Source organism: Dicentrarchus labrax, unplaced genomic scaffold (genome assembly GCF_905237075.1).
Source record: "Dicentrarchus labrax unplaced genomic scaffold, dlabrax2021, whole genome shotgun sequence".
Taxonomy (NCBI): Eukaryota; Metazoa; Chordata; class Actinopteri; family Moronidae; genus Dicentrarchus; species Dicentrarchus labrax.
In genome coordinates this window covers 3978954-4003574 of record NW_026136709.1, presented here as the reverse complement: position 1 = coordinate 4003574, position 24621 = coordinate 3978954, and the positions used below count along the sequence as shown (strand labels likewise).

The window sequence follows — 24621 nt, the reverse complement described above, 5'->3', positions numbered from 1 at the left end:
TTTGAGTACAAACACTGATAAATGTGTAGATCTTATTAAATTTGGCCTCACAAAAATCTGTTTCCGCCTTGAGTCAGGGAATGTGACCATCTGGTCTCAGTGCCTTTTAGGCATCTGGTCAAAGGGTACAGTGGCATATGTAGTCCGTCCTTAGAAACATATAGTGCTGACAGTGCTCAGTAGCCACTTTCTAATAAAGCATCCTTTACAACTGCTTTATAAGTTGTAACTAACTTAAATTAATTAACCATTAACTAATACTTTATAGAGCAGCAATAAGTTATTAACACATTTTGTATAGCCAGGTTTTGAGTATATATATAACATAATATATAATATGATTATTTGTATAGCACTATTTTAAAAATGCTTTACATACACACAAAAAGTAGCAGCAACAATCTGACACAATCTTTTACAAACTTAAAACAACAAACAGTACAGTGTCATGAATGAATGAATGAGTGAGTTTCTAACTTTCTAATAAGCCTTCAAGTGTGCAGTTGTAAGTGTTAATGAGTAATTAATAAAGTGACAATATCTGAAGAGCACGTGTCGTGGTGGGGGAGGTTGAACGTCAGCCAGAAGGGGTTTTCACAACCCATATTTTGTTGCTAATAATGGCTGCTAAATGATCTGTTGTGTTAGTGAATGAGTTGTTTGAAAATGAATTAGTTGATCTTCCTGGTGACCTAGTGATTAAGATACATACTTTATAAAGGCAACATTCCTGGTTCAGTTCCTACAGCGGGCCTTTGTTGCATGTCAAGCCCCTCCCTTTCTCCCCCATGTGTTTGTATCCACAACTCCAACGCTCCAATGGAGATGAAATAGGCTGGAAAAGTAACCTTTTACCCTACCTGTAAACCCTTGCCTGATGAGATCAGTGTCACTGGATTAAGATGTACTGAGTAACTTTTTTACTACTTCAGTGCTCTGTGCTTTCACCCTTCGGTCACCCTCGTCCGGTGGCCTCCTTAACTACAACCAGTGTGACACCACAAGCGATTAATTCACAGCCTTTATTTAGCCTCTCTGCGCCCAGGGGTGCAGGGTGACTCAGTTCAGCGAGGCCAGCTTGTTGCAGGACGGCTCAGCTGTATGTGGAGCATGGCATCATTCAAGGGGTTATGGGAGGGAGGGGGTTTGCTGCTGAATGAAATGTGCAATCCTCCAGGAGCGCCTTGGACTCTAGTCTACATGTTACACACATTGGGGCAAAATCTTTGACCTAAATTTCTCAGTGAACATTGTCCCGAACAGATGACAGCAGCCAGATATAAACAAGTTGTTTTATGACCCACCTTAGTGCGTTTGATTTGTTGACGATGGGTTTACTGCTACTGACTGTCCTCATCTGACATCTCCCGTTTATTATTTTTCCCCCTCTCCTCAGACAACTGCAGAGAAGCGCCCCCTCGTGCCAAAGGCCAGCACTGCCACCTCAAATCAAACAGGCTCCACCGCTGCCACCAAAAATGGAACTGCTACCACAGCGGCCAGTAAAACCGCTACATCAGGGCGCACAACGGCGTCTACTCGCACCAGCACTGCCACCGCAGCCAAAAAGCCACTGGGTACGGCAGACACCCTCTCACACACACACACACACACACACACACACACATACACACACACACACATAACACACACACGTTTGTGATGATCAGGATTTTTATTTGGAGCTTTAATACTAAATAAAATAGTTAAATTCAATGCATTTTCTGATGCATTACAGTAATGTAACAAATTATTATTTTTTATCTCTTTGCCAAATTTTCTCCTTTGCAACAACTGTACACTCTGTGCTTCAGCCTCTAAGACCGACAGCAAGCCAGGGGAGGAGAAGAAGCCCGGCACTCCGAGGACTTCCACAGGTATTACAGCACTCCCTTCACTTGTTACAGCATTCAGAGACAGGACACATTCAAAAGAAACTCCCAGCCTCTGCCTGTAGTTTGTCATTCAAGCATGTCGAATGAAAAACGGAACCAAATGAAAACTGAGTTGGAAACAAAAGATATAACATGCCCTGTGACACATACAGGATATCAATACAGGCTCTGCTGTATATCTGCTGAGCCCTCTGACAGGTGACAGCACTGTAACTTGCCTGTTAATAAAAGATTTTTTATTCTTAAACAAGCACACTCCCAGTAAATTAATCAATCAAAAGTAAATGGGAAACAAATATTGGAATTTAAAAAGTGATTAGTTACCAGTTGATTTCTACTGTTTAGCCATTATTGTTTACTGTTTCAAAGGTCCAGTGTGTAACAATAAGGAGGATCTATAGGCAGAAATGGAATATAATATTCATAGGTATGTTTTCATTAGTGTATAATCACTGTGTTTTACCTTAGAATGAGTCGTTTGTATCTACAGACGCAGCGGGCGCCTTCCATGAAGTACTGTTTCCACAGTAGCCCAGGGGGGACAAACAAAACACTGACACTAGATTAGTTTATCATCTGTTTCACAGCCACCATAGTCTCTCTTTCGCACTTAGAAGGGGAAGGTGCAGCGAGGTACAGCTAGATCTTATTATTTTTAATGGATTAATAGTGGCTAATATTTAGAATTGAATAAAATCCCAACCAGCTGGTGCCACTATTTTCAGCTAGTGTTTGACCCAGCACTGCAATGCCCCCCTCCTCTCTGCTTTTAACTCTGCAGATATTTCGGTCCTCTTTCTTCTTCACTCTCCTCTTCTGTAATCCTTTCCACAGTTTTGACTCCCCCCCCCCCTCTCTCTCTCTCTCTCTCTCTCTCTCTTCCTACACAGTCACAGCTTTTACTCCTGACGACAGATTACTTTATATTTTGGCAACAGGAGAGCTGTCAGCAGGAGTGTGACACTGCAACACACACTGTCCAACCATGACAATGCCAGGAAGGCTCGTAGAGAGAGGGAGAGAGGCTTTATTGCTGAAAGGCCCTGGAGAGTTAAAAACCTTCCCCACAGCAGTCTGTGGATTACTGTCCCCTCGCTGTTGACAGGAGTTTGCAGCTCGTGCTGATACAGCCCCAGCCTGTCTAATCTGCCAGGGGTTCATACAGCAAGTCAAATTACTCTTTAGAAACATGGAGGCAGTGCGGGAGGATTTCCTCAATTAAACATGTCTTAACAGAGGCTGGAGATATACCAGGCTCTCAGGGAGGATTGACAGCAGGACGCATGGCTCAGCGTGCCTCAGCACTCTGAAGAAAAAGCTGACATGTTGCAAAATATGTGTGAATTGACAGATTTTAATTGCTGCCTCAGTGGCTTAGCATGCTGAAGTGAAGGATGCTGAAATGTATTCACTCAAACCAGACAGAGATAAAAATGAAGCTTTCCCCCCAAAATCCCTCTTTCACCAACTTTAAAATTGTGATATTTACCTTGCATTTCAAGTAGAGGGCGCTGTTTTTGTGCATTAACCATATTTGTGACAACTTCCAAAAAAAGCCATATGATTGACGCAAGCAATTCATGGATTATTATTCTTCTACTGCAGTAACTTTTTTGTAGGTTTGGGTAGTTCTTAATTAGAGGCTTAGACTCTTCACTTGTGTTCAAACATTTATTTATTACAGAAAAGAAAGCACTTCGTCAACTGTAAAAAGTGCCCACAACTAAACATATACGTCTTGTGCACTGACATATATTAACTTGGTTTTCAGACATACAACAGCAAGGCAGAGCTGTCAGTGATGGCCCAAAGACTGGCCAATGTTAGAATGTACTTCAAAGAAGCTGATCCCCTGTGCATAGTCGTCTTTCTTTTGGTCTCTCTCTGGCCTGTTCTCTGGCTCTGTTTTGCTTGCATTTCTTTTTGTGTTTGCTTTCTTTTCTGGAACTCGCGTCATTTATCTGTCAGGGTTGACTGTAAATGACAGACAGCGTCCTTCGTGGTTTGGCCTTGGGTTTAGCACGTGTGTGTATGAGAGTTTCTGAATACAAAATACACTTTCAAATAATTTCTAGTCCTAAGCACGTCGCCTTTGGATGTCATTTGTATAACAGTTCTATAGAGGTAGCAGATCATTGTGATGTATTTGGGTTGCTCTTACACAGTGGTTCTCAGCCTTTTTGGTGTGAAGAACCCCCAAATGGATACACATCAGGCTGGGGACCCATATTTGATAAGATGTATTCTCAGGGATCACCATCTGATAAGATTAGTTATTCCATAACTGTCTATGCTGTAGATTATCAGGCAGATTAACAGTGAGAAGTGTGAAATCTATGAACAGAATAGGCATTCTTATACATTCTCTCATTAAGTCGACTTTTAGCCAATGAAATAATAGTGAAATTGAGGTTCACAAGCAGTGTAGTGTCCAACACCCCTACTTTCATATCATGGTTTAGTCCACATAGTCCTTAATTCATTGCCGATCAGTGGAGTATGTTACTCGCACAAATGTGACCACTGGAGTGTTTTTGCACTCCAGACAGCCAATGTACCAACTGTAGGGCCATTAGCTGTACCTAGCTAGCCATTTACACACTGATGTGTTTGGAATGTGTGTTTGACAGCTCAGCATCTGATCTCAGACCTCTCTATAGACATTATTCACCAACAGGGAACTGGCTCCGTTCTGGTTCAAGAACCTAGGAACCAAAAAATAGCAGGTTTTCCTTAGTAACAAAAGTTGATGTGTCATATTCTGCGGGTTGCTGTCCATTGTTCAGTGCTCTCTCTTGATGAACCTGTTCAAGAACCAGTGCTAACTTGGTTGAAATACACTATCCTTGTATCCATACATTATGATTTGGAATCGTAAAGCCTCAGCTTATCTTTTTTTATTTATTTATATTTTAAATACTATATATACTTTATTTTTGTGTGATTTTGATATTTTATGCACCAATGCACCAAGACAAATTCCTCGTATGTGTAAAAACTCACTTGGCAATAAACCTAAACCTAATATTGAATAAGCATAAAGGTTTGATGTTGTTATTTTTGTGTTCAGTCTGAATAATATTTTATCCCAGTCTCCCTAAGTGAGATAATTCAAAGTTTTCTAGTTTTGTAATGAAACAGTGTAAAACTCTAAATAACTCTTCCCCCAGCCGACGCTACTAAGCCCAAGACCACCGCCGCCCGCAGCTCTGCTTCCACCACCGCTGCGTCTCGCACTCGAACTGCAGCAGCCAAACCGGCAACACCATCCTCCACCACCGGCACAGTACCAGAGAAGAAGCCCCCAGTGCCCCGCGCTGTTCGGGCCACTTCCTCAACCACATCCACCACCACGACCACCACCTCTAGGACCACATCTCGCCCCAACACGGCACCGGCCCCCGACATCCGTAACGCCCGCTCTAAGATCGGCTCTACAGACAACATGAAGCACCAGCCTGGAGGAGGGAAGGTAGGTCCTACTGTGGAATCCCCCGCAGCTCTCACTCCTCTCTACAGGTTTTATAGCATGTATTTCTGACACTGGCCGCCCCTCAACTAACAGGCAGTGGAGCTGCAAGGCCAATTTAACATGTGACACTGGCCTCATGTGGTTACTCACTGACTCTTCAAACTTATTTCTGAAATTCTTCATACATACTACTTTATCAGCAGTCTAAATATAACCAGCTATCAACATTTAGCACAGTGCACAAAGTTGCTAATACATTAACCTCACCAGCTCTAGTGAAAAACAGTCCATACATTTCTGTATCTTCTTTCCCCCTTAGCTTGGTTGATATGCTTGGTTTTGACAGTCACACCTTCTCTCATTCTTACATCTTTCACTCAACCCTCTGCATGTTCATTCACTACCATTTTACCCATTCTCTGAGCTTCGCTACACGCTTTAAAAGGTGGTTTATTTAAACTTGGGTCTTATTTAGCAGTCTCCCCACCAAAGTAACTCCTGAGATCACAGGAATGCAGCGACATTATGACAGTGTGAAGACAGGAATACTGTGTTTTGACAGGTATGGGAATATTGGTAGAACAGACAGGTACAACAGACAGTTTGGGTAAAATGTTGCCATTTGCCTCATCAGATGAACAAGTTAGCGGGCCCCAGGGCAAAAATTGGATTACCTATCAGTGCATTGTATATAATGTAGCTTCATTATACACCCAGAGACCAACCAGTGCTGGAATACTTCTACCTGGCCCCAGGTTTTCTCTGTATCGGTTACTTTGTGGCAATTTGATCAAAGATAACTTTATTTAGAAATATCACAAACTACAATAATAAAGATTGTTTTACACTGGGCCCTTGCACAAAAGCTGAGTAGTGGTTGCTAGGTGGAACAAAACAAAAAAACTTAAAACTTAAATCAAAAAAGGGTATTTCTGTACGTTGACTCTACCTGTACAGCTGCCTCGATCTCTTTTATTGTAGCTTAATCCTACCTACAAAGTTTTGATTGACATTCTGAGATGCTGGCAGGTGTTTAAATGTGTGGAACCAGGCAACTTCTACATGACAGGGCCACAGGTTTAGATAATAATACAGGAGCCACCACACCTGATGCTGACCTTTAGTGGTGCCTAACAGGTTTGCAATTAATTAAATTACCAAAACCATCCGGCATACACTGAACCTTGGATTTTTAGGGGCTTTTGCCTGCTTTGGTCAATTGGTTTGGTAATCAAGCTTTGCCTGCTGGACTTTAACTGATGTCACTGCATTTTGTAGACCCAGGTTGCAATAAACTGTGACTATCCTTCAAGCACTTCTCCTTTGTCATATCATCTTCTTCTGTTTGTGCACCTAACCTTTACTTTCCTACTCTCCTCATTATACCCCTTGTCTTCTTGCTCTTCTTCTCCTTCTTGCATGCCTGCCTTCTCTTATCTCTCCCCTTCCTTGCATCTAATATTCCCTCCTCTTTATCCTCCTCCATCTTACTTTCTCTTCTACTTTCTTCTCTCAATCCCATTTTTCTCTTTCTACTTTTGATCCTCGTGCCTAATCCTTTTGCGCTTCCTGCACCGCCTCCTGTTCCTGTGTGTTGTTACGAGGTGTTGTTGTTGTTGACCCGTGGGGGGGGGGCTTGTCTCTCCAGGTGCCATCTGCCTCTCAGAGCAGGGCCCTCGCCTCCAAAGAAACGAGCCAGGGCAAAGTGAGTTCCCTCTCCATCCTCCCTACCATCAGCAAATACTTCCCATCTCTTCTCTGTTCATACATATGTTTTCATTTTTTGTTTGTTTGTATTAGATTACACTACACAGGGAACAAAGATTCACTGAAAATGAACATAAATTCACAGTTTCAAACCCATTTATTCACTCGTTCTATTGTACGCCCATTCTCAACATGGAGACAGACGGAAATACAGATATTCCCCTGGAGAATTTAAACACTTACAATTACATGAGTGATAAATGATTAATTTCTGCCTCCTTATTTTGCAAGTCAGGTTATTCAGACAGAGAAGCGTGTTCTCATGGTTAATTAGCATCCTAGTTAGAGAGCCATGATGGTAATTAACCTTTATCAAAGTTGTAGTTTCTCTTGACTGCTGACTTCAGACTTTACCTTGAGGTATGAGAAATGAGACTAGAAATCAAAGAAAGCTGACTCGGTATTACTGCCTAATGCCATAATCAACCTACATCCTTGCCTGGTTTCACTCCATTTATCAAATCTCAGCAGGGCAATTTAGGATCGGCATTGGTTCTGTTAATCTTGTAATGCAAATGGCTCCATTTGAAGCTATGGCCTTTCTACTCTACTTCCACGCTACCACAGAGCCATGTAGAATACATATGTATTCTATTCAACAGAAAGAGACAACAAACTTTGTACTACAAAATGTGTCATACTTATACATATATTTAAAGCTGCAGTACGTAACTTTTATAAAAATAAGTTTTTGTCATATCTGCTGAAACTTTCACTATATCCTGACAGTAGTATGTGAGACAGATAATCTGGGAAATAATCAGGTTCCTCTGACTCCTCCTAGTGCTCCTAATAAAGAAGAGAATCCACCATGTATGAATGAAAACAACCAATGAGAGCTAAGAAAGATAGTTGATTGTTAAATCTCATTCCAAGGTTGTCAAATACCGACACTTTGGATGCCAAAGCTTCTAACCAATCCAAAGCGTGACAACTTCCGAAAGAGACTCAACAATCTACTATCTTTCTCGGCTCTGATTGTTTGTTTTTGTTCAGACTTGGTGGATTCTTGCAAATACCATTAGGAGCACTAGGAGGAGCCAGAGGAACCTGATTTTTTCACAAATTATCTGTTTTATGTAGTACTGTCAGGATATAGTGAAATTTTTATAAAAGTCACCTACTGCAGCTTTAAAGCAGTGTTCACTTTTAAAATCATTTGCATTTACAAACATAATGATTATGTAGCTAACAAAAATCAGATGTAATTTTCACGTGATGGATTATATAACTCAAGTAGATTTTTATGTGTTCTGAAAAGAATGGAAAACAACACAGTATAAAAAGAGGGAACGTTGCAGGATTCTTTAAAGTGAGTCAGTCTTTGTTGCAAACATACAAAAAGTGGTAGAGTCAGATATCGATGCACTAGCAACTCCTGCTGGTTGGTCACTTGTGTAATAAGGTCTTGGAACATGGGGTAACAGCACTGTTATGGCACCGAACTGTGGCCCACAGCTGACAAATCTGTGACTGTGCTAAGTGAGTTTGTGAGAGTCTGTAGGTGTGTCGAAGACAAACAATGACTTCTACTGTAACTGTAACAACTAACTTGGATCTATGTCAGGTTTGGTTTGTAATCTCTCACCACAGACTGTATATAATGACTGTACAAAATTGAAGCCAAAATGTCCCGGGTACAGCCTCTGCCATCTTGCGCTTGTTGGTCCTTAGTCATTAATCTGGGTTGGAGCCGCAGTATCAGAGTTGGGCCGACTCAATCACAAGCAGGGATCAGCCGTCAATCAGGACATAAAACCTCCCTTTTATAGGGTTATACAGCAGGAGATCAAGATGTTTTGGCTTCACTATTCGGGAACTGTCATATCATCCATCATTACATACAGTCTATGAGTCTGGCAAGCTAATGAAATGACAGTATTAATGTTGCTTTTGTCAGCTGTCAGTCTGTGTTAATAACATTTTCTTGTGGTTCCTTGAATTCTCCTCAGAGAGGAGATGTTTATATGTTGTGTTGCATGTTTGTGTTCTATAAAGTAGTTTGTGTGTTTTCCTTTTCTAGAAAAAATTCTGTCACTATTCAAATGGTAACACAGGGAAGATTTCAGACAGCTTACCTGCCCAGCAGCTGATATCCAGCACACCTAAGAGCTAGAATATTTGTAGCCATGTTTGATTTTGCCCAGGTGAACCTCGCTCCACCCCTCTGCCCTCTCCTTTCTAACCCTACCTATTATGGTGACTTCTTCTCCTCTACTCTTCTCTTTTTTATCCTCTTGTCTTCTTTTACCTTTTCTTTTCCTCTCCTCTGCTTACTTTCATTCTCCTTTCCTTTTACTTCCTCTCCTGTCATCCCATCTCCCCTCCCCTGCTCTCCTCTCCCCTCTTGCTGCTATGCTGTGTCCGTATAGGTTCACATAGTCTCCAAAAAGGTGGACTTCAGCCACGTCACCTCACGCTTGGGCTCCAAGGACAATATGAAGCATGTTCCTGGTGGAGGGAATGTAAGTACTGCTTGGCCCACAACCAGAGCTCATGTGCATTGGCCAATTAGTCAGACAAATTGGATAGAAGGAACAGCAGAGCAAAGATGAAGTATTAGGCTCTTTTTTGCTCCTGAAAATGGTCCTTATCAGTGCCAGCATGAGTAAGTTGTACAGTAGGCTACATGAAACATCAAGCTACGGTACTTATGGCCACCAACACCTAGCGCTGCTCTCGCTTGGACCCCTGGAAGTTGAGGGATTATTGGACAGCATGCTAGCAAGCCTGAAGTACCAGCCCTTCCCCAGAACCCGCTTGACAGCCCCCTGCTTCCTCAACCTCTTCTTCTGTTGTCCTGCCCTGTCACTAACTTACTAAACAAATAATAAAGCGAGATTGTCTGTGTCACCACAGAGAGGTACATTTGGGACTTTCTGTTTCCTGAAATTTTGCTGTGCTGTCCAGAGCTTTGTCTTTTCACACTGACTGTACCAGGTGATCCTGCCATCATCAAGTATTTGCTTCAGAATTATAGGCTGGATTCAACCACTTCTTTGCAACACTCCTGTTCAACAACATCAAATTGTAACAGAACAAAACTTGTTTTTTTGCTGTTGCCCTGCTTATCCTGATGGTGGTAATTCAAGGTGTAAATTGGGCTTTTAGTGAAGCGGAAGAAGAAATAGCGATCAAGGGACCCATAACCCCAAATCATACTGTTTCCTGATTAAAAGGCTTATGTGACATTTGACAGGTGCAGATACTCAACAAGAAGGTGGACCTGAGTAAGGTGACATCAAAGTGCGGCTCCAAGGACAACATCAAGCACAAGCCTGGTGAGCTGGGAAATGACTTTTTTATTTAATTTAATACATGGAGCTTGTGCTTGATATGTTGGATGATCTATCTCTATGTACACTGAGTTGGCACTTTATTAGGTACACATAGACAGGGGCGTGTCCAGAGGGGGGAGCCTGGGGCCAACCCAAGTGCCATCCAATTCTCCTTACCTCTTCCATTCTGCACTGTCCTTTAGAGGCTGTAGTGGGCTACGTTTTAAAGCTAGTGAGGATACTAGTATGAAACTAGAAGACCTGCGGTATCCATTGGTACCAACCATGTTCCAAATTTAGGCCAAATTTTGGCAATGAAAAGACTACCTTGACCTCTGACCTCAATATATACCTGAATGAAAATGGGTTGTATGGGTACCCACAAATCTTCCCTTTGCAGATATGCCCACTTTATGCTAATCCCATGCAGTTTTTGGCAAGAACCATGCAGTGTTTAGCATGTGGTATAAATATATTATTTTCACCTAGTGTATTTGAATATTTCTGCATACTGGGGTCCATTAACAGTGTTGGAATTGCATAAATTGGGTATGAACGGAAAACTGAGACACATACTACATGCCACCCCTGTATAAATCAGAGCCCCCTTGTGCCAAATACTTATGCAGTTTATTGCAGGGTTGTTGGATTAAACTGCATTACTTTTAAATAGGTGTACCAATAAACTGTCAAGTCGTGGCTCCATAATATATTGTACAAATTAAATGAATGTATAAAAATCCCTCCCCAGTTTTGTAGTCATGATACCACATTGGAATTCAAAAGTGCTAAATCAGACTTTCATGTGAATATTTTAAGCATCAAACTCAAGCGGGGTCTTAAACAAACAGTTACCACAGTTGTTCACAGTGAAGCATGAGATGCCGATGCAGAATATCTATCTGTTTTGCACATGCTCATGAATATGTAAGCTTGTGTCCATGCGTGCATGTGTATAACCATCAGACTGATCATGCGTGTGTGCTGCAGGTGGTGGTGTTGTGAAGATCGAGTCCCACAAAGTGAGCTTCAGGGAAAAGGCCCAGTCCAAAGTGGGCTCCATGGACAATGTGAGCCATTCACCCGGTGGAGGAAACATCAAGGTGAGATCATCACACGTGCACACCGTTACTCTGTTCCTAATCATTGGAAGTGTCTGCAGATCTCTACACTTTCTGAAATTGAGATAAAAAAAACTTTTCTTAAATTTTTTTTTTATCAGCCAATCAGATTAATCAGGTTTCACAGTTCATTAGCAAATGTAAATTCAGATACACTTCCTACAAATAGTAATGACACATGTTGTTGCAAAGTGTTGAGGGTTGTGTTCAGTGCACCTACTTCAGCTGGTCAGGATGGCAACGAAGTGTGCATTGCATGACTGACCTTCATTATCATATGGAAAAAATGCAGTTGAGCCAATGCATCTGGATGAAAATAGTTCATTACGGCAATATTTACTCCTCATATAAATATAGAACAGGTACCACGGCACATCTAACCACAATTCACTCAGTTTCTGGTTGTCCGTCTACTTTTAAAATACCTCTACAGTGGTTGCTGTAAATTCTACAGTGTATTTTGTAAGCTCTATTGCCCAGAATGAGAGACCAAATTTCAATTTTGGATGCCAGGCCTGAAACAGTTTGCAGGAACCTCTGGTCTTAAAGGTCCAGTGTGTAACATTAGGATGCTCTATTGACAGAAATGGAATATAATATTCATAGGTATGTTTTTTAATGAGTGTATAATCACCTGAATATTAGAATCATTGTGTTTTTGTTACCTTAGAATGAGCCGTTTTTACCTACAGAGGGAGCTCTCTGTCATGTTGAACTGCCATGTTTCTACAGTAGCCCAGAACAGACAAAGCAAACACTGTCTCTAGATAGCACCTTTTGCATTTTTTTTGTGAGTTTCACAGCCATCGTAGTTTTTTCGAACACACTCAGTTGAGGTGAGTGGTTTCACTTGGTTGTGATGTGCAACTTCACCACTAGATGGAACTAAATCCTACATGCTGGTCCTTTAAGTAATATCTCAGCTCTTTATTAAAGCCCCTGAAAACTTGGTTTCAAGTAGTTCTCTGTCACATTAAACAAATAACTAAATAAACTAATAAATAGTAAAAAAAAAAAAAGACATCTCTAGGTATTATTTCATTTGCAAAAACTCAATACAACCCACTAACTGTCAGGTTCTGAGTCAAATGTTTCTAAATCCTGACTTTTTTCTGTCTAAGCAACTGTGACAGAAAATAGTGTGCTCATGTAGTACACTATCTTCTTACACTGAATGATCAGACATGTAGAGAGTGTGCTCGTGATATCCTTCATCAGAAGATGGCTGTCTGAAGGACGCAACTGCTGACTCAGTTCCTTCATTTCCTGTTTGTCTGCATGTTAATAAATAAAACAGTGTCATGGAGGTTTTTGTGTGTGAGGAGAAAACTGTTAGAGGCTTTTCATGCTTGTCTCTTTCCACCGCCGTGTTCATAACAACATCTAAAAGATGCTGGGTGGCTTCGAGCTACAATCGCTGATGATAATGACAGCCTGTCATAAGCCATCTACGGCAACCTGAAAACATCTCAAACCCTCTACACCTGCAGTCTGCTCCCTTTTTCCTGGCCCTTTGTCCTTCTGTTGTGTCTGGATGCCTCCCTGCAGGGCACAGCTCAGCTCTGTCCAACACATTTAGAGAGAGAGAATGGAAGAAGACAGGGACACAGGGAAAGGATGTTGACATTCTGGCATGTGGCATTTGATATGAAAGATTGGGGATGGTCATACATTTCTAAAATAGAAAACCTTTCAAACAGGATTAAGTTTATTGTATGGGATGGGAATTTAAAGAAAAGAGCTAATTGAACAGAAATGATGTCACCTGTCCCCTCAGCCTATGGCAGCCCATCTGTGTTTCATGATTGCTGCATGATCCCATCATTCACTCACATCCTCATCTTCACACGCCATCATCATCTGCACCCACCAACAGAGTGAAGATGGATTTTAAGGACTGTTAAAAATAGCACTCACATAATAAGAGCCCGTTTTGAGAGAGGCTGTAGCTTTTTTTAAGTGAACTGAAGTCTATTTTTAGTTTGAGCTTTGAAATATACTCTTTATAACAACTGATATTTTGCTTATCTTACTTTTGTTTGTTTTTGTTGGAAATACTGTATATCATGCATACAATATCTTATCTATCTTTATTCTAGAATTGTGCAGGCTTTAAACACCCACCCTTTCTCATGCTGTGTCACTGTCGAGAGTCTCCAAATGATGGGTGTCCTTATATGTTTAGCAGAAGTGATATTCTATATTTATTTTTCTATATATTTCTTGTGGAAAATGTGTATTCATCCGCAGCTGAAATTAGTCCCTAACAAATACAACACTATTGACTCATGTTTAAGTTACTTAAAACACTTCTTGAGTGTAACAGGCCAAGCCCCCCTGGTTCTTTCCTCCAGTAGGAACCAGTGGGCTTCAGGCTGAGTGCCACAGGTATGGTAGGAAAGCAAGAAACAGAAGGACTCACACATTGTTGGTTTGGGTTTTGGGTTAAGATAAATAATACCTTGTCTGATGAGTTTATTGAACTGCATGTTAAGTATAAAGCTATTCAGGCCTCTTTGTGTATTTTCCTGGGTTGTCCTGGGTTTTGTCATTAGAAATAGGATAATAGCATTCAAGTCTTTTTACAGATATGTGTATGAGATCATGCAGAAGGGTTTGTGGTTCAGGAAAAACACCTACACATTTTGCATCTGCTTTTTTTATATGATGTGCTTGAATTTGTTTGCTATCACTGCATTCATTGGGCATGTTCAGTTGTTCAGTTTGAATGTTATACACCATTATTTTGGAATTCCATCACCACCCACCTTAGTCTGGCTCCAGATCTTAGATGTTTTTATTAAGGTATGTGCCTCGCCAGATTTTTGCAAACCATCCGTCTAGACTATGGTCAGTAACTACAGACAGAACTATATCCTGTCTTTCACAAAAGACAACAAATGAACTGCAGTCATACGAGATTTGGAGCCAGGTTGTTCCATCCCCATCCCCCACCGATTGACACGCCCTGCTATGTGTTTCTAGGCTGAGGGGGCCCAGGACACAACAGAGGGGAATGGGACTCCCCTGAGTGGCACCGCGGCCCCAGGCTCTGAGCCAGGGCAGGCAGGGAGCCCTGCTGCCCAGGAGAATGGGCTGAAGGAGGGGGCTCCCTGTGATAGTGAGGGCCTCCGGGAGGCCCAGGCTCTGGACTCGTGCATCCCAGAGACAAGTAAGTTTGTGTGTGTGCCAGCCTCATCTGCTGGGTTTGATTGCCGTGTAGCAAAAACGGAAGGATTCCTCCAATGATGCCCTGTGGTACTCCTATTGCCGACATAGCATAATGTATAATAAATGGACTAACAGCGTGTGGGTTTTCACTTTTTTCTCCTTAACTGAAACAGTTCATCATAAAGCATCTTTGTGACTGCATGTGAGTGTATCTGTATCTGTATGTGTTGTATTCATCACCATGTTGTCAGTAGTCCAAAGCACCTGATCACAACATCATCTTTTGACTTCTTATCTTGCAGGCATCTAATTCTTCTATCCCTCTGCCTTCCTCACCCCACCCCCCACCCCGCCCACAACAACACCAACCCCACCTTCCCCTATCTATATATATATTTTTTTCTCTTCCTCCCCCCTCTTTCTTTCCAACCTCTCTGCTGCAGATTGAGTCTTTCAAGCTCAACTTCCGCGAGAATGCTCGCTCTCGCACGGACCACGGCGCCGACATCGTCACCTGGCCAGCCCCCCAGGACAACAACAGTCCCAACCCACACGGTTCCTTCTATTCTCTACATCAAAACCACCACCACCACCACCACCACCCCCTGGCTCCTCGCAGTGTCTCCCTCATTGAATCGTTGGCTTCCACAGGCTGCGCCGGCTCCCCCTCTGCCCCCTCCTCGCTGCCTCTCCAGGGGGGGGGTCCAGGGTGACAACAGCAGCTCCTTAAAGGAATCTTGACCTTTCTTTCCCCCATCAAGCTCTGAAAACCCCTTTTATCTTAAATCTGTCATTGCAAATGTTTTAATCATCCAATAGTTCTGCCACTCTAGTATCAACTTCATGTTGTCATGCCTCTTCATCGTCATGCGCCATCATCATCATTGCCGCCATCCCTACCCTCCTATATTTGGCTGAAATGACTGTATAGACTAAGCTTGGGGAAATGAGGGGACGGCAAGGTTTGGTTAAAATATTTGGTTGCGTCATCTCCAAGCTGGCTGACCGGGAATCATTAGGGTGTCACTTGGATCCTCTTTGCCTGGTGGTGACCTCGCATTGTCTCACCTCCACACATGACAGTGGCGATCGCTTCATTCGTTGACTGAGCAGCGTGGAAACCCTCTCGGACTCACCCATGGCTTCCGTCACACACATAGCTTGTCTATTCCTCGTGACTTTAGTTACTGTTCCCAGTAACCACTGCTTCATTGACATCATAGTACTTCATTGTCCATCTCATCTGCTCCATCACTTCCGCTCTCTTCACTATCATAAACAAGCTGACAAACAAAAAAGCTAGACAACAAGTAGGCTGTTTAACTCTTTATTCTCTGTGTTTGTGATGATGTGTTCGAGTGACAAAATTGTGTAAAAATGAGCTTTGGTGTTCTGTTCAGATCTTATTTCTGTCTTTCTCCAGTTTTCTTCTTTTCTCTCCTCCTAGCTTCTTGATTTTAAAACAAGGTTTTATTTATTTATTGTATGTTTTCTTCCTGTATAAGCAATACGGCGGGCAGTCTTTAATTTTCCGATAGCACTCAGAAAATCTTGGAAACACGCACAGGTTTTTTGTAAACCAAGACACACAGTTAAGAAGGAGATGAGGGAGGAAGAAAGTGAGGAAGGAGGTGTTGCTAGAAGGGTTAAAAAAAGCATTTGAGGTGTGTTTGTGGCAAAGTAGCAAAAAAGATTGAAACCTGAAAAGTTTTTGAGACGCAATAGAGGATGTTTGCTTAAGTAGTGAAGCTTTAAATGGAGCATGCAGTCCAGAGGGAGATGAGGAAGATGTCTAAACGCTACAGATAGGAAACGTCTCTGAAGTCGAGGGAGCTGTGTGTCTCGTTTGTGCCTCCGGTCCTTTTTACTTGTAATTTACAGCAAACGAGGACGTTGCGGGCTCACGCCTAATGCTGCTCGAAGGAAGAGAATATCACAAAACGGACATAGAAACGCTAGGGGCAACCTGGTATCGCTGTTTTAAGGAAATTCTGTAAATCAAGCTCCTGGTAGTTGTGTGTAGTCATGGTTGTTGTCCCATTTCAGGTGTTTCTTTTAGGGTTATGGTAGCATGTTGTTTGGCTGAAAACATCTCTAATGTGTGTTGGGCACTTTTCTCTGAGTCGTGGCAGTGGAACATGACGTGGCTTTATCCTCTTTCTCTCGTAGCAATGTATTCAACTGTTGCCTCCAATTTGCCTTTATAGTGCATGGCCAGATTATATAATATGACGCCCAGAGCTGAAAGCCTATGTGCATTATGACTCAAAGTGTTGTGGTTTGGTACCATACGTATATCTCTGGGGCAGACCTAGCCAGTTGATGTGTCGTTACTCAAATGGGGATTTAGCGCAGATGGGCAGGAAGAACTGGTTTTTGATGGTTGATTTGATTCCACAGCTCCAAACTAGGTGCAGATGTGTATACAGTGACTCCACAGCCCATACAGAAATACTCAAGATGGTGTTTATCAGTTGTTCTGATTTATTTTGTAGTTTTTTTTTCAGTAATATAGCAGCTGCAAAATCATTGTAAAGTAAAACTGATTTTGCTTAATATTCACTCGTCTGCCATGCTCAGTTTTAAGTATAGTGTTTAAACAAAGGGCTGGGTGTCAACTGGAATTCTTCAATATCAGTTTTGCTCCTTCTTAAACCTGCATCAGTTTTTGGTTTTTTTTTTTTTGCTTTTTTTGGGCCACTTGGGGGCAGCACAAATAAACTGTAAACACAAAGTTGACATTATCACCCTATTAAGTGGTTATGGTTAAGCTGGCCTGTTTAAATATCCAGCAGATACAGAGCAACATAAGCATTTATTTGGAGTCGTGTTTGTGTCCATGTTGCGAATGTAGGTCAGATATTTACTCTACCAATTCCTGAGGGAAATATCTGGATTTTTAGCTACAAAAACATCCACTATGTTCACCAGCTAGCCCTAACTGTCTGTATGCTTTTTGGTGTTGGGCAGGTAGCATACTTTGGGTTTGTCAGAACCTTTTCAATAATCAGCGCCAGTTATAACACATATCTAGTAAAATAGAATAACTCTAGTTTTTGTTGGATTTGAATAAGGTATCTTCATCAAAATTCTTTCATTTGAGTAGTGATTGAAAGTTCAATGGCAAGCAAGTTGGATGGTGGCAAATACCTTAGTGGAAATTGAACAATTTTATCAATATACATATGTACACATACACACATACACACATACATACATACATACATACATACATACATACAACAAACACAAAAACACATACATACATACATACATACATACAGAGACTTCAAACAACGATTCTAAATGTCACTTTAGTAATGATTCTCAATGTAGCTTTGACAGAACTAAATTGCACCATAATGCTTTAATATATCAAAGAGGGCTCACTGTGATGGAGTGGTGCCGTTTAATTAACAATTACAATACCCCTCTATGAACCATTGATCCTAAATGACCTAATTTTGAATGAGCTTTTACGTGATGATATGAATAGAGCAATAAACTGAATGACAGTGCCCTCGTTTTTTTTTTTCTTCTTCTACTATCCAATCATGAAACACAGTCGAGACTCAGTCATTGTTAAGTTTTATATTGGAATCCCTTTAAATCTAATATAAGAAAACAAGAGCCTTTTATGAAAGATCCAGTTTTGACAGAAATGGGCAATAACTTCTAATTATGTCTTCTAAAAGTGATTTCACATGCAGATGTAGGAGGGCTTTTCTGCCAGTTGAGTGTTGCTAAAAGAGCAGCTGTCATCAAATAGTTAAATTGCTTTGTTTGTGCCACGGCTGTCACCTAGCTGAATTTGTCCTTGTGCCTGTCCACAAACCGTGTTTTAGCTTTGCTTTTAGAGTTTTTACTTACCACTACTTATGAGATTGCACATGGATGTATATAGATATTTTTCTGCTGATGCACTCTTTATGGCCCTAAATAAAACAAAACAGCAGCAGCATCAGGGGGTTTGGTGGGTGGGGGGGTGTTGAGGTTGTTGATAACAGCTCTTATGTCCATGTACCTCTAATAGTTCCAAGGGGAGGAAATGTTTTATCATGACTTATGACTATTATTCTGATTATTAGTATGACAAATTGAAAAAGTCTGCCTTTTTCATTAGAAAGGGGCCACTGAAGTGAAAGAATGTCTTTTGAGATATATTGTACTAAAGACGCAACACTTTTGTATATGTATTTATCGTTGTGTTCCTGTAGCCTCGTGGTGGTTGTGCTCTCGCGGTTGAAGGGATTAGACTTTTGATTTGTGACAGCCAGTCTCGCAAACTGCATCCTGGAGTTTCTCCAAGGATGTGCACAGCAAGATCTGAACCCAGTGCAACACTTAGAAAGTCTTCAAGATCTCAATAAATCTGATTTTAACAGCAGCTTGATTTAGAAATGTTTAACTTGCAATATGATTAATTTAAAACATTTTTAACAGAATGTGTAATGCACAGTTATGCCTGCACACTATTAAATCATGCCCCGCAAGCCCAGTCTTAAGAGATGAGAATAATGTTCTGACAGGCTGGTAAATTCAGGATACAGTGACCTCTGCAGGTCATTTGATAATAGAACAAAGCTGAAAGGGACTGAAGCACCTGAAACACTCAACGCTGTATTTCTGTGGGCACAGGGAATTTCTTGTTCAAGCAGGCACTAGTGTAGAGATCAATGTACAGGCCTGTAATTTGGGAGTACTGCATATCAAAAACACATTGGCTGCTACATATGGCGCTCGAAAAGCAGCAACCTGCCCAGGAGAGTCACACACACACCGAGACCCTAACACGTCCTTGTGTAAGGCTAAGAAGACTAACTGTAGTTGGTTTGTGTTAATAAGTGCTCCTCAGTTATCTATCCAAGGAGCGTTGTAGAGCTTCATCTACCGCCACTGCACTCATACCAGACATGCAAGTGTAACACTAGCTAATGAACACCTACTGTACCTGCAGAGCATGCTGAAAAAACAACAATGGGATGTGTTAGGTAGACTTACTATGTCATTTGCAGAACCTCCTCATTGGTTTTTTTGTGGTTTTATTTTATTTTTATTTCATTAATTTGAATTTTATTTTTTGGTTTGGAAAAAAAGTGTTTGTGATTACTTGTTAATTAGTGATGTGATTGTTGAACATGAAATAAAATGGACTAAAACTCTCATTTGTGTTTGACTTTCTTCTGTTTCAGACCACAAGTGTTTTCAGTGGGCTGATTTCAGGTTGAAGTTGGGCAGAGCTAACTCCATATTCTCAGTAGAGGCTCTAGAGGGGTGGTTCCCAACCATTCCCTCAAGGGACCCCATTTTCTTTTAAAATCATTGAGGAAACTGACGGCCCCTGACTCAGTGACATATTTTATATTATATTCAAAACTGTACAATGAACCCAAACAGTGAACAGGAAGTTTGTGTAAAAGGGGTGATTTGGATGAATTTTGAACAGATTATTTCCTGTTTAGGGAACCTTTATACAATTCTGTCAGTATTATGTTTTTTTTATAGTTTTTTTAACAATCATACAGACTTAATCGGCTTCTTTTTTGACATATTCAGTGTTTTCTTGTCTCTGACACTTTGCCATTGTTCTATTAGACAATTTACATTTACTTCACAGACATTTACTTCACACCAAATGCTGACATATAGGCCTACTGTGTATATTTTTGACATTTTCTAGCACGCCTTAAAATCAAGAAGGCCTTGCAACTGCCCATGTGGGAGTCCCTACCCCCAGGGTGGGAATCACTGATCTAGAGTGGTCTACAAATGCCACCCAGCTACCACCTCAGTGTGGTGTAAAATGCTTTCAAATTGAACACATTAATTTAGATTAATAAAATAAAAGATGTGTTTTCCATGTGTTTGGAAAATGTTTGCACATCTTATTAAAAGTTCATTGATTTTCCTTTAGATTTGTATTCAATGCTTTACTTATGTGCCACAATAATGTTTTTGACTTCAAAAAACATTTTCCAGGGGTCAGCAACCTTTACAATCTAAAGAGCCATTATTGACAGAAAACCTGTCTGGAGGCGTGAAACGTATTAGAGCCTTAGGCTAATCTCTCGCTGCAGATCAAACATAGTGTTAAGCCAGCAGCATTGGTGGTGAAAGGAAACAAATCTGTCCATGCACTATTAAATTCTCTGTTTTCCCTCAAGACTTGGATTTCCATAGCTAGCCTAGCATGGGAAACTCAAGAATAGTGGCCACCACTATTAAGGTTCAGCAATATATAGAGGAAAAGGCACCAGGTCAGGAAGTAATGTATGACACACATTAAGTTGTGTTTTGTTAAAATGTTAGTTTTAAACTTTTTACAGTTGGAGAATGTAAGAATCACTGGTCTAGATCAATGATAAATGAAGATGTCATTTTTGTATTTTTTTCCCCTCTCAAAGCCACAGGCAGCCACTAGAGAGGGGCTAAAGAGTCGCAGGTTGCCTACCCCTGACCTAATCTATGTGACACTTCACATGTCACAGATTCACTGGTTGTTATCACCAAAGTACAACAAGAAGTAGCTCACCTTGGGGTTCTCCAATAGCTTACCTGGTAGAGTGTGCCTTTCTGAGTGATTCTAGTAAAGGACAAGCCCAAAAATAATTTTTATGAATAAAAACTTTTACATACTATGTACTAGGAACATACTTTAACAGGAGATGTGTTTTCTGCTGCCTTGACCTTTTTCTCAGCAAATATTTGTACTGTCTTTGCAGCAGGAGCTGAGGTGTAACTAATAACTTTAATAGCTTTGTCTATTGAAGTGTCCCTGTAAACCATGCCAGGTTAGCATACATAAAACCAGGACCCCTGAAACCGGGGTACCAAAATCACTGATGTGCCGTTTATGAACGAACATGTTCCGTCTGAGAGCCAATTTCTTGCTTTTTTTTGTAGTTTTTCTGTATGAATACAAGACAGAATAGTAGGATGAGCCTATAACGTACGTGTCAGCCATTTTGTCATGAAGTAATAGGGTAAACACAGAGGTTACCAATGCCACTAAAGGTTCCATTCAAATCAAACAGTCAGGATGCTGCTATTGTGCATGTTGGCTTACTGGAAATTCTCTGCTACAGTAAATTGTATTAAGAATTAAATAGTTTCATTTGTAACAGCTGTCTTTACTCTACTATTCCATGTCACAGTGGCTGCTGTGAAAAGGGTTACTGATGCAGCCATTAATACAATTATTAGTTTCATTTGTGCTTTTGCTGATTTTACAAGTCAAAATGTCTACTGTGAAAAACATCCATTATGACCTCAGGTTGCCGTCTTCGCAGCTCAATAATGTAATGTTCACCATTATTTTTGGGCCTTTTTGTTGCCTTTATTTGATAGGTACAGCCGAAGACAGACAGGAGGGGGGGCAGAGAGAGTGGGGATGACATGCTGCAAAGGGCCACAGGTCTGATTCAAACCCTGGGCCGCTGCAGCAAGGCCTTAGCACATGGGTCGCCAGCTCTACCGACTGAGCTAACCGGGCGCCCATGTTCACCATTATTTTATCTCTGAAGTAGAAAAGATAACAACATCACAGCACAGTGCAAGTTCTGCCTTCCAGCTGTGGAAATGGTCTATCACAGGGGTCTCAAACTCTTTTTTTAAATCTACATTTTTTATCATCTTTGTTGTTTGCAGCTAATGACTGATACACGCTCTCTCCTCATGTGTTTTTATGCATTTGTGGGCACCTTTGACCTTTGCCATTATCTTGAGCCCAACAAAATACATTTTTAAAAATAGAATTGGGTTTTTATATGAATTGTATATGAAGGAGTAGACACACATAAGATTCTCTAATTAGGGGGAATAATGAAACACAGGTGGAACCAATTGCGGCGGGGCAAACAATCAAACTGGAGGGAAAGTGGCAGGAAGTGGTCTGAAAGGTAAGTAACTAAGTAAAACAGGAAACATTTTAATACTTTTCTTTCTGTTGTCTTATAGATGTTAATATTGTGATACTTGGATTAGGTTACTGACTACATTTCAACAGGTAATTATTAATTGTATCAGATGACATTTTTAAAGTAACCATCCCAACTCTATGTATTGTCCTGTATTATGGAAAGGTAAACATCAACATTGCATACGTAACATATTGTCAAGCAACCTGAATTCCAGGCAACTCCTGTCAGGAGACTTTTAAACAAGACTATGAACACTACTCTACATATATCAACAACAACAATAGTAATAAATAATAATAGTAATAACAAATAAAAGGTACTTCAAAGACCAACTTTTCTTGTCACAAGACAAATGAACAATGTGTCTGAGTAAAATGCCACCCCCCACAGTTGGGGGTATAGGTGCTGGTCTGTGAACAGTTTGTTGAATAAGTCACTATAAATTGTGTGACCCGATGAGGGAGCCAAGACCAGAATTTAAAGCTTTACTCATTCAGAGAGTCAGCGTTGTATAACAGCAGCTGTGCACATACTGTAATTCTAGTAATGTTATGAAAACAATGATGTCTTTAAAAAGAGTTAAAGAGACAGGTATTGACTATGACAAGGGTATTATATTTGTTTTAACATCAAATGTTAAATTGTTTATTTTAGAAGGATTCATTAAAGAATACAAAGAAGGGCACTTCAAACAGATCTCGCGTTAAATGTAAGCAAAACCAGAAAGTCAAGGGTTATATAGGTATAAAAGTGCAGAAATTGTCATATAGCCTTAAGTGAAAGTGATTTTAGCGAGTCGGATAAAATAAATAATTTTAGTACAAACATAATCATTTGGAAAAATATTAATATCAGTGATGTTGGAAGAAAATATGCCTACATTCCATTTGCAGGTGTAAAAATAATAAAAACACATAGGCTATATTGTCTTGCAGCTTTAGAATAAACCGACTGGGACAAATATCTTATCCTGCTTAAATAGTGCAAATAGCCAAAACCACACAAACATACACACATAATCATTAATATACATCTCAAGCCCAATTAACCTGCACACAGAATGTCTTAGACTTCCTTCTCTGGACTGAAATATACATTGGTGTTGTTCACAGTACATTAAAACAAATATGCAGAGCTCTGGTTTTTCAATCAATTAGAAAGCCACATTCTAAGCTTAATAAATCAATCCTTGATGGCACTAGATAACACACGTTCAGTAGATATTACTGTGCTTTTTGTCCCTAATACTTGAAAGATTTAATTTCCCTGATTCGGGGTACAATCACAAACGTTATACACCTTGTATGAGGCACTTACTAAGGTTAATCGTTGCCAATGGTTTGTGTGAAACAGTTCCTTATTGGTATATAATAAAAGGGAGTGGGTGAGAGAGAAACATAGTTAACTAGTTTCCTGGATACCAGGCTCGTCAATATGGCTGCTCCTCCACTTACGGAGCATGGGAATTATTGACACCACTTAAAAACCTCTTTGACAGGTCAGACTACTTCGTTTGAGCTTCCCATTGTGCCATGCAAATCATTTGACACTTGAGCCACATACACATTGCCACTATTCACATTCCTGTAAAACAGCCAACAGCATAGTAATGACAATACTGTTTGGGGATTATAGAGAGCGGTAATGGGTCTTAATACAATGACATTTGAGGAGTTGTGATCAAGCTGTTGAAAACTCAAAGGAAAGATCTCTTTTCAGAAATGATGAAACGGTTGAGGTGAACTGCCCCTTTACATTGTGCTGAAACAATACCACCACAACCTTCAATTGCTGTCTTTATACATTCACTTTGGACTATTTCTGTCCACATGAAGTATCTATGGGGCAACTCTAACCCTCCGGATCTTTGTCACTGTTACTGTGTGGGCTGTTCCATTCAGAAGATGGTCAAAAAACTAAAAATGGAGAGAAAACACAGAGAATACACATCAGAAGATCTATTTCATCCTCTTCATCCCATCCTTTATATTACATGTA

The 24621-nt window shown here is 40.6% G+C and overlaps 1 protein-coding gene across 13 annotated transcripts in view; it reads left to right on the top strand.

Moving 5' to 3' along the window:
- The window catches only part of LOC127369687 (microtubule-associated protein 4), a 115094-nt gene extending 99784 nt beyond the window's left edge, over positions 1-15310 (top strand). For 9 of the 13 annotated variants that reach the window (XM_051411263.1, XM_051411268.1, XM_051411261.1 and 6 more), the window contains 9 exons: positions 1397-1577; positions 1815-1877; positions 5066-5367; positions 7016-7072; positions 9507-9599; positions 10334-10415; positions 11403-11515; positions 14519-14705; positions 15007-15141. In XM_051411263.1, coding sequence (XP_051267223.1) covers positions 1397-1577; positions 1815-1877; positions 5066-5367; positions 7016-7072; positions 9507-9599; positions 10334-10415; positions 11403-11515; positions 14519-14705; positions 15007-15014 — 1086 coding nt within the window. In that variant the 3' untranslated portion in view covers positions 15015-15141. The other 4 variants (XM_051411260.1, XM_051411262.1, XM_051411265.1 and 1 more) reach the window with 4 other exon arrangements.
- The last annotated feature ends 9311 nt before the right edge of the window (positions 15311-24621 follow it).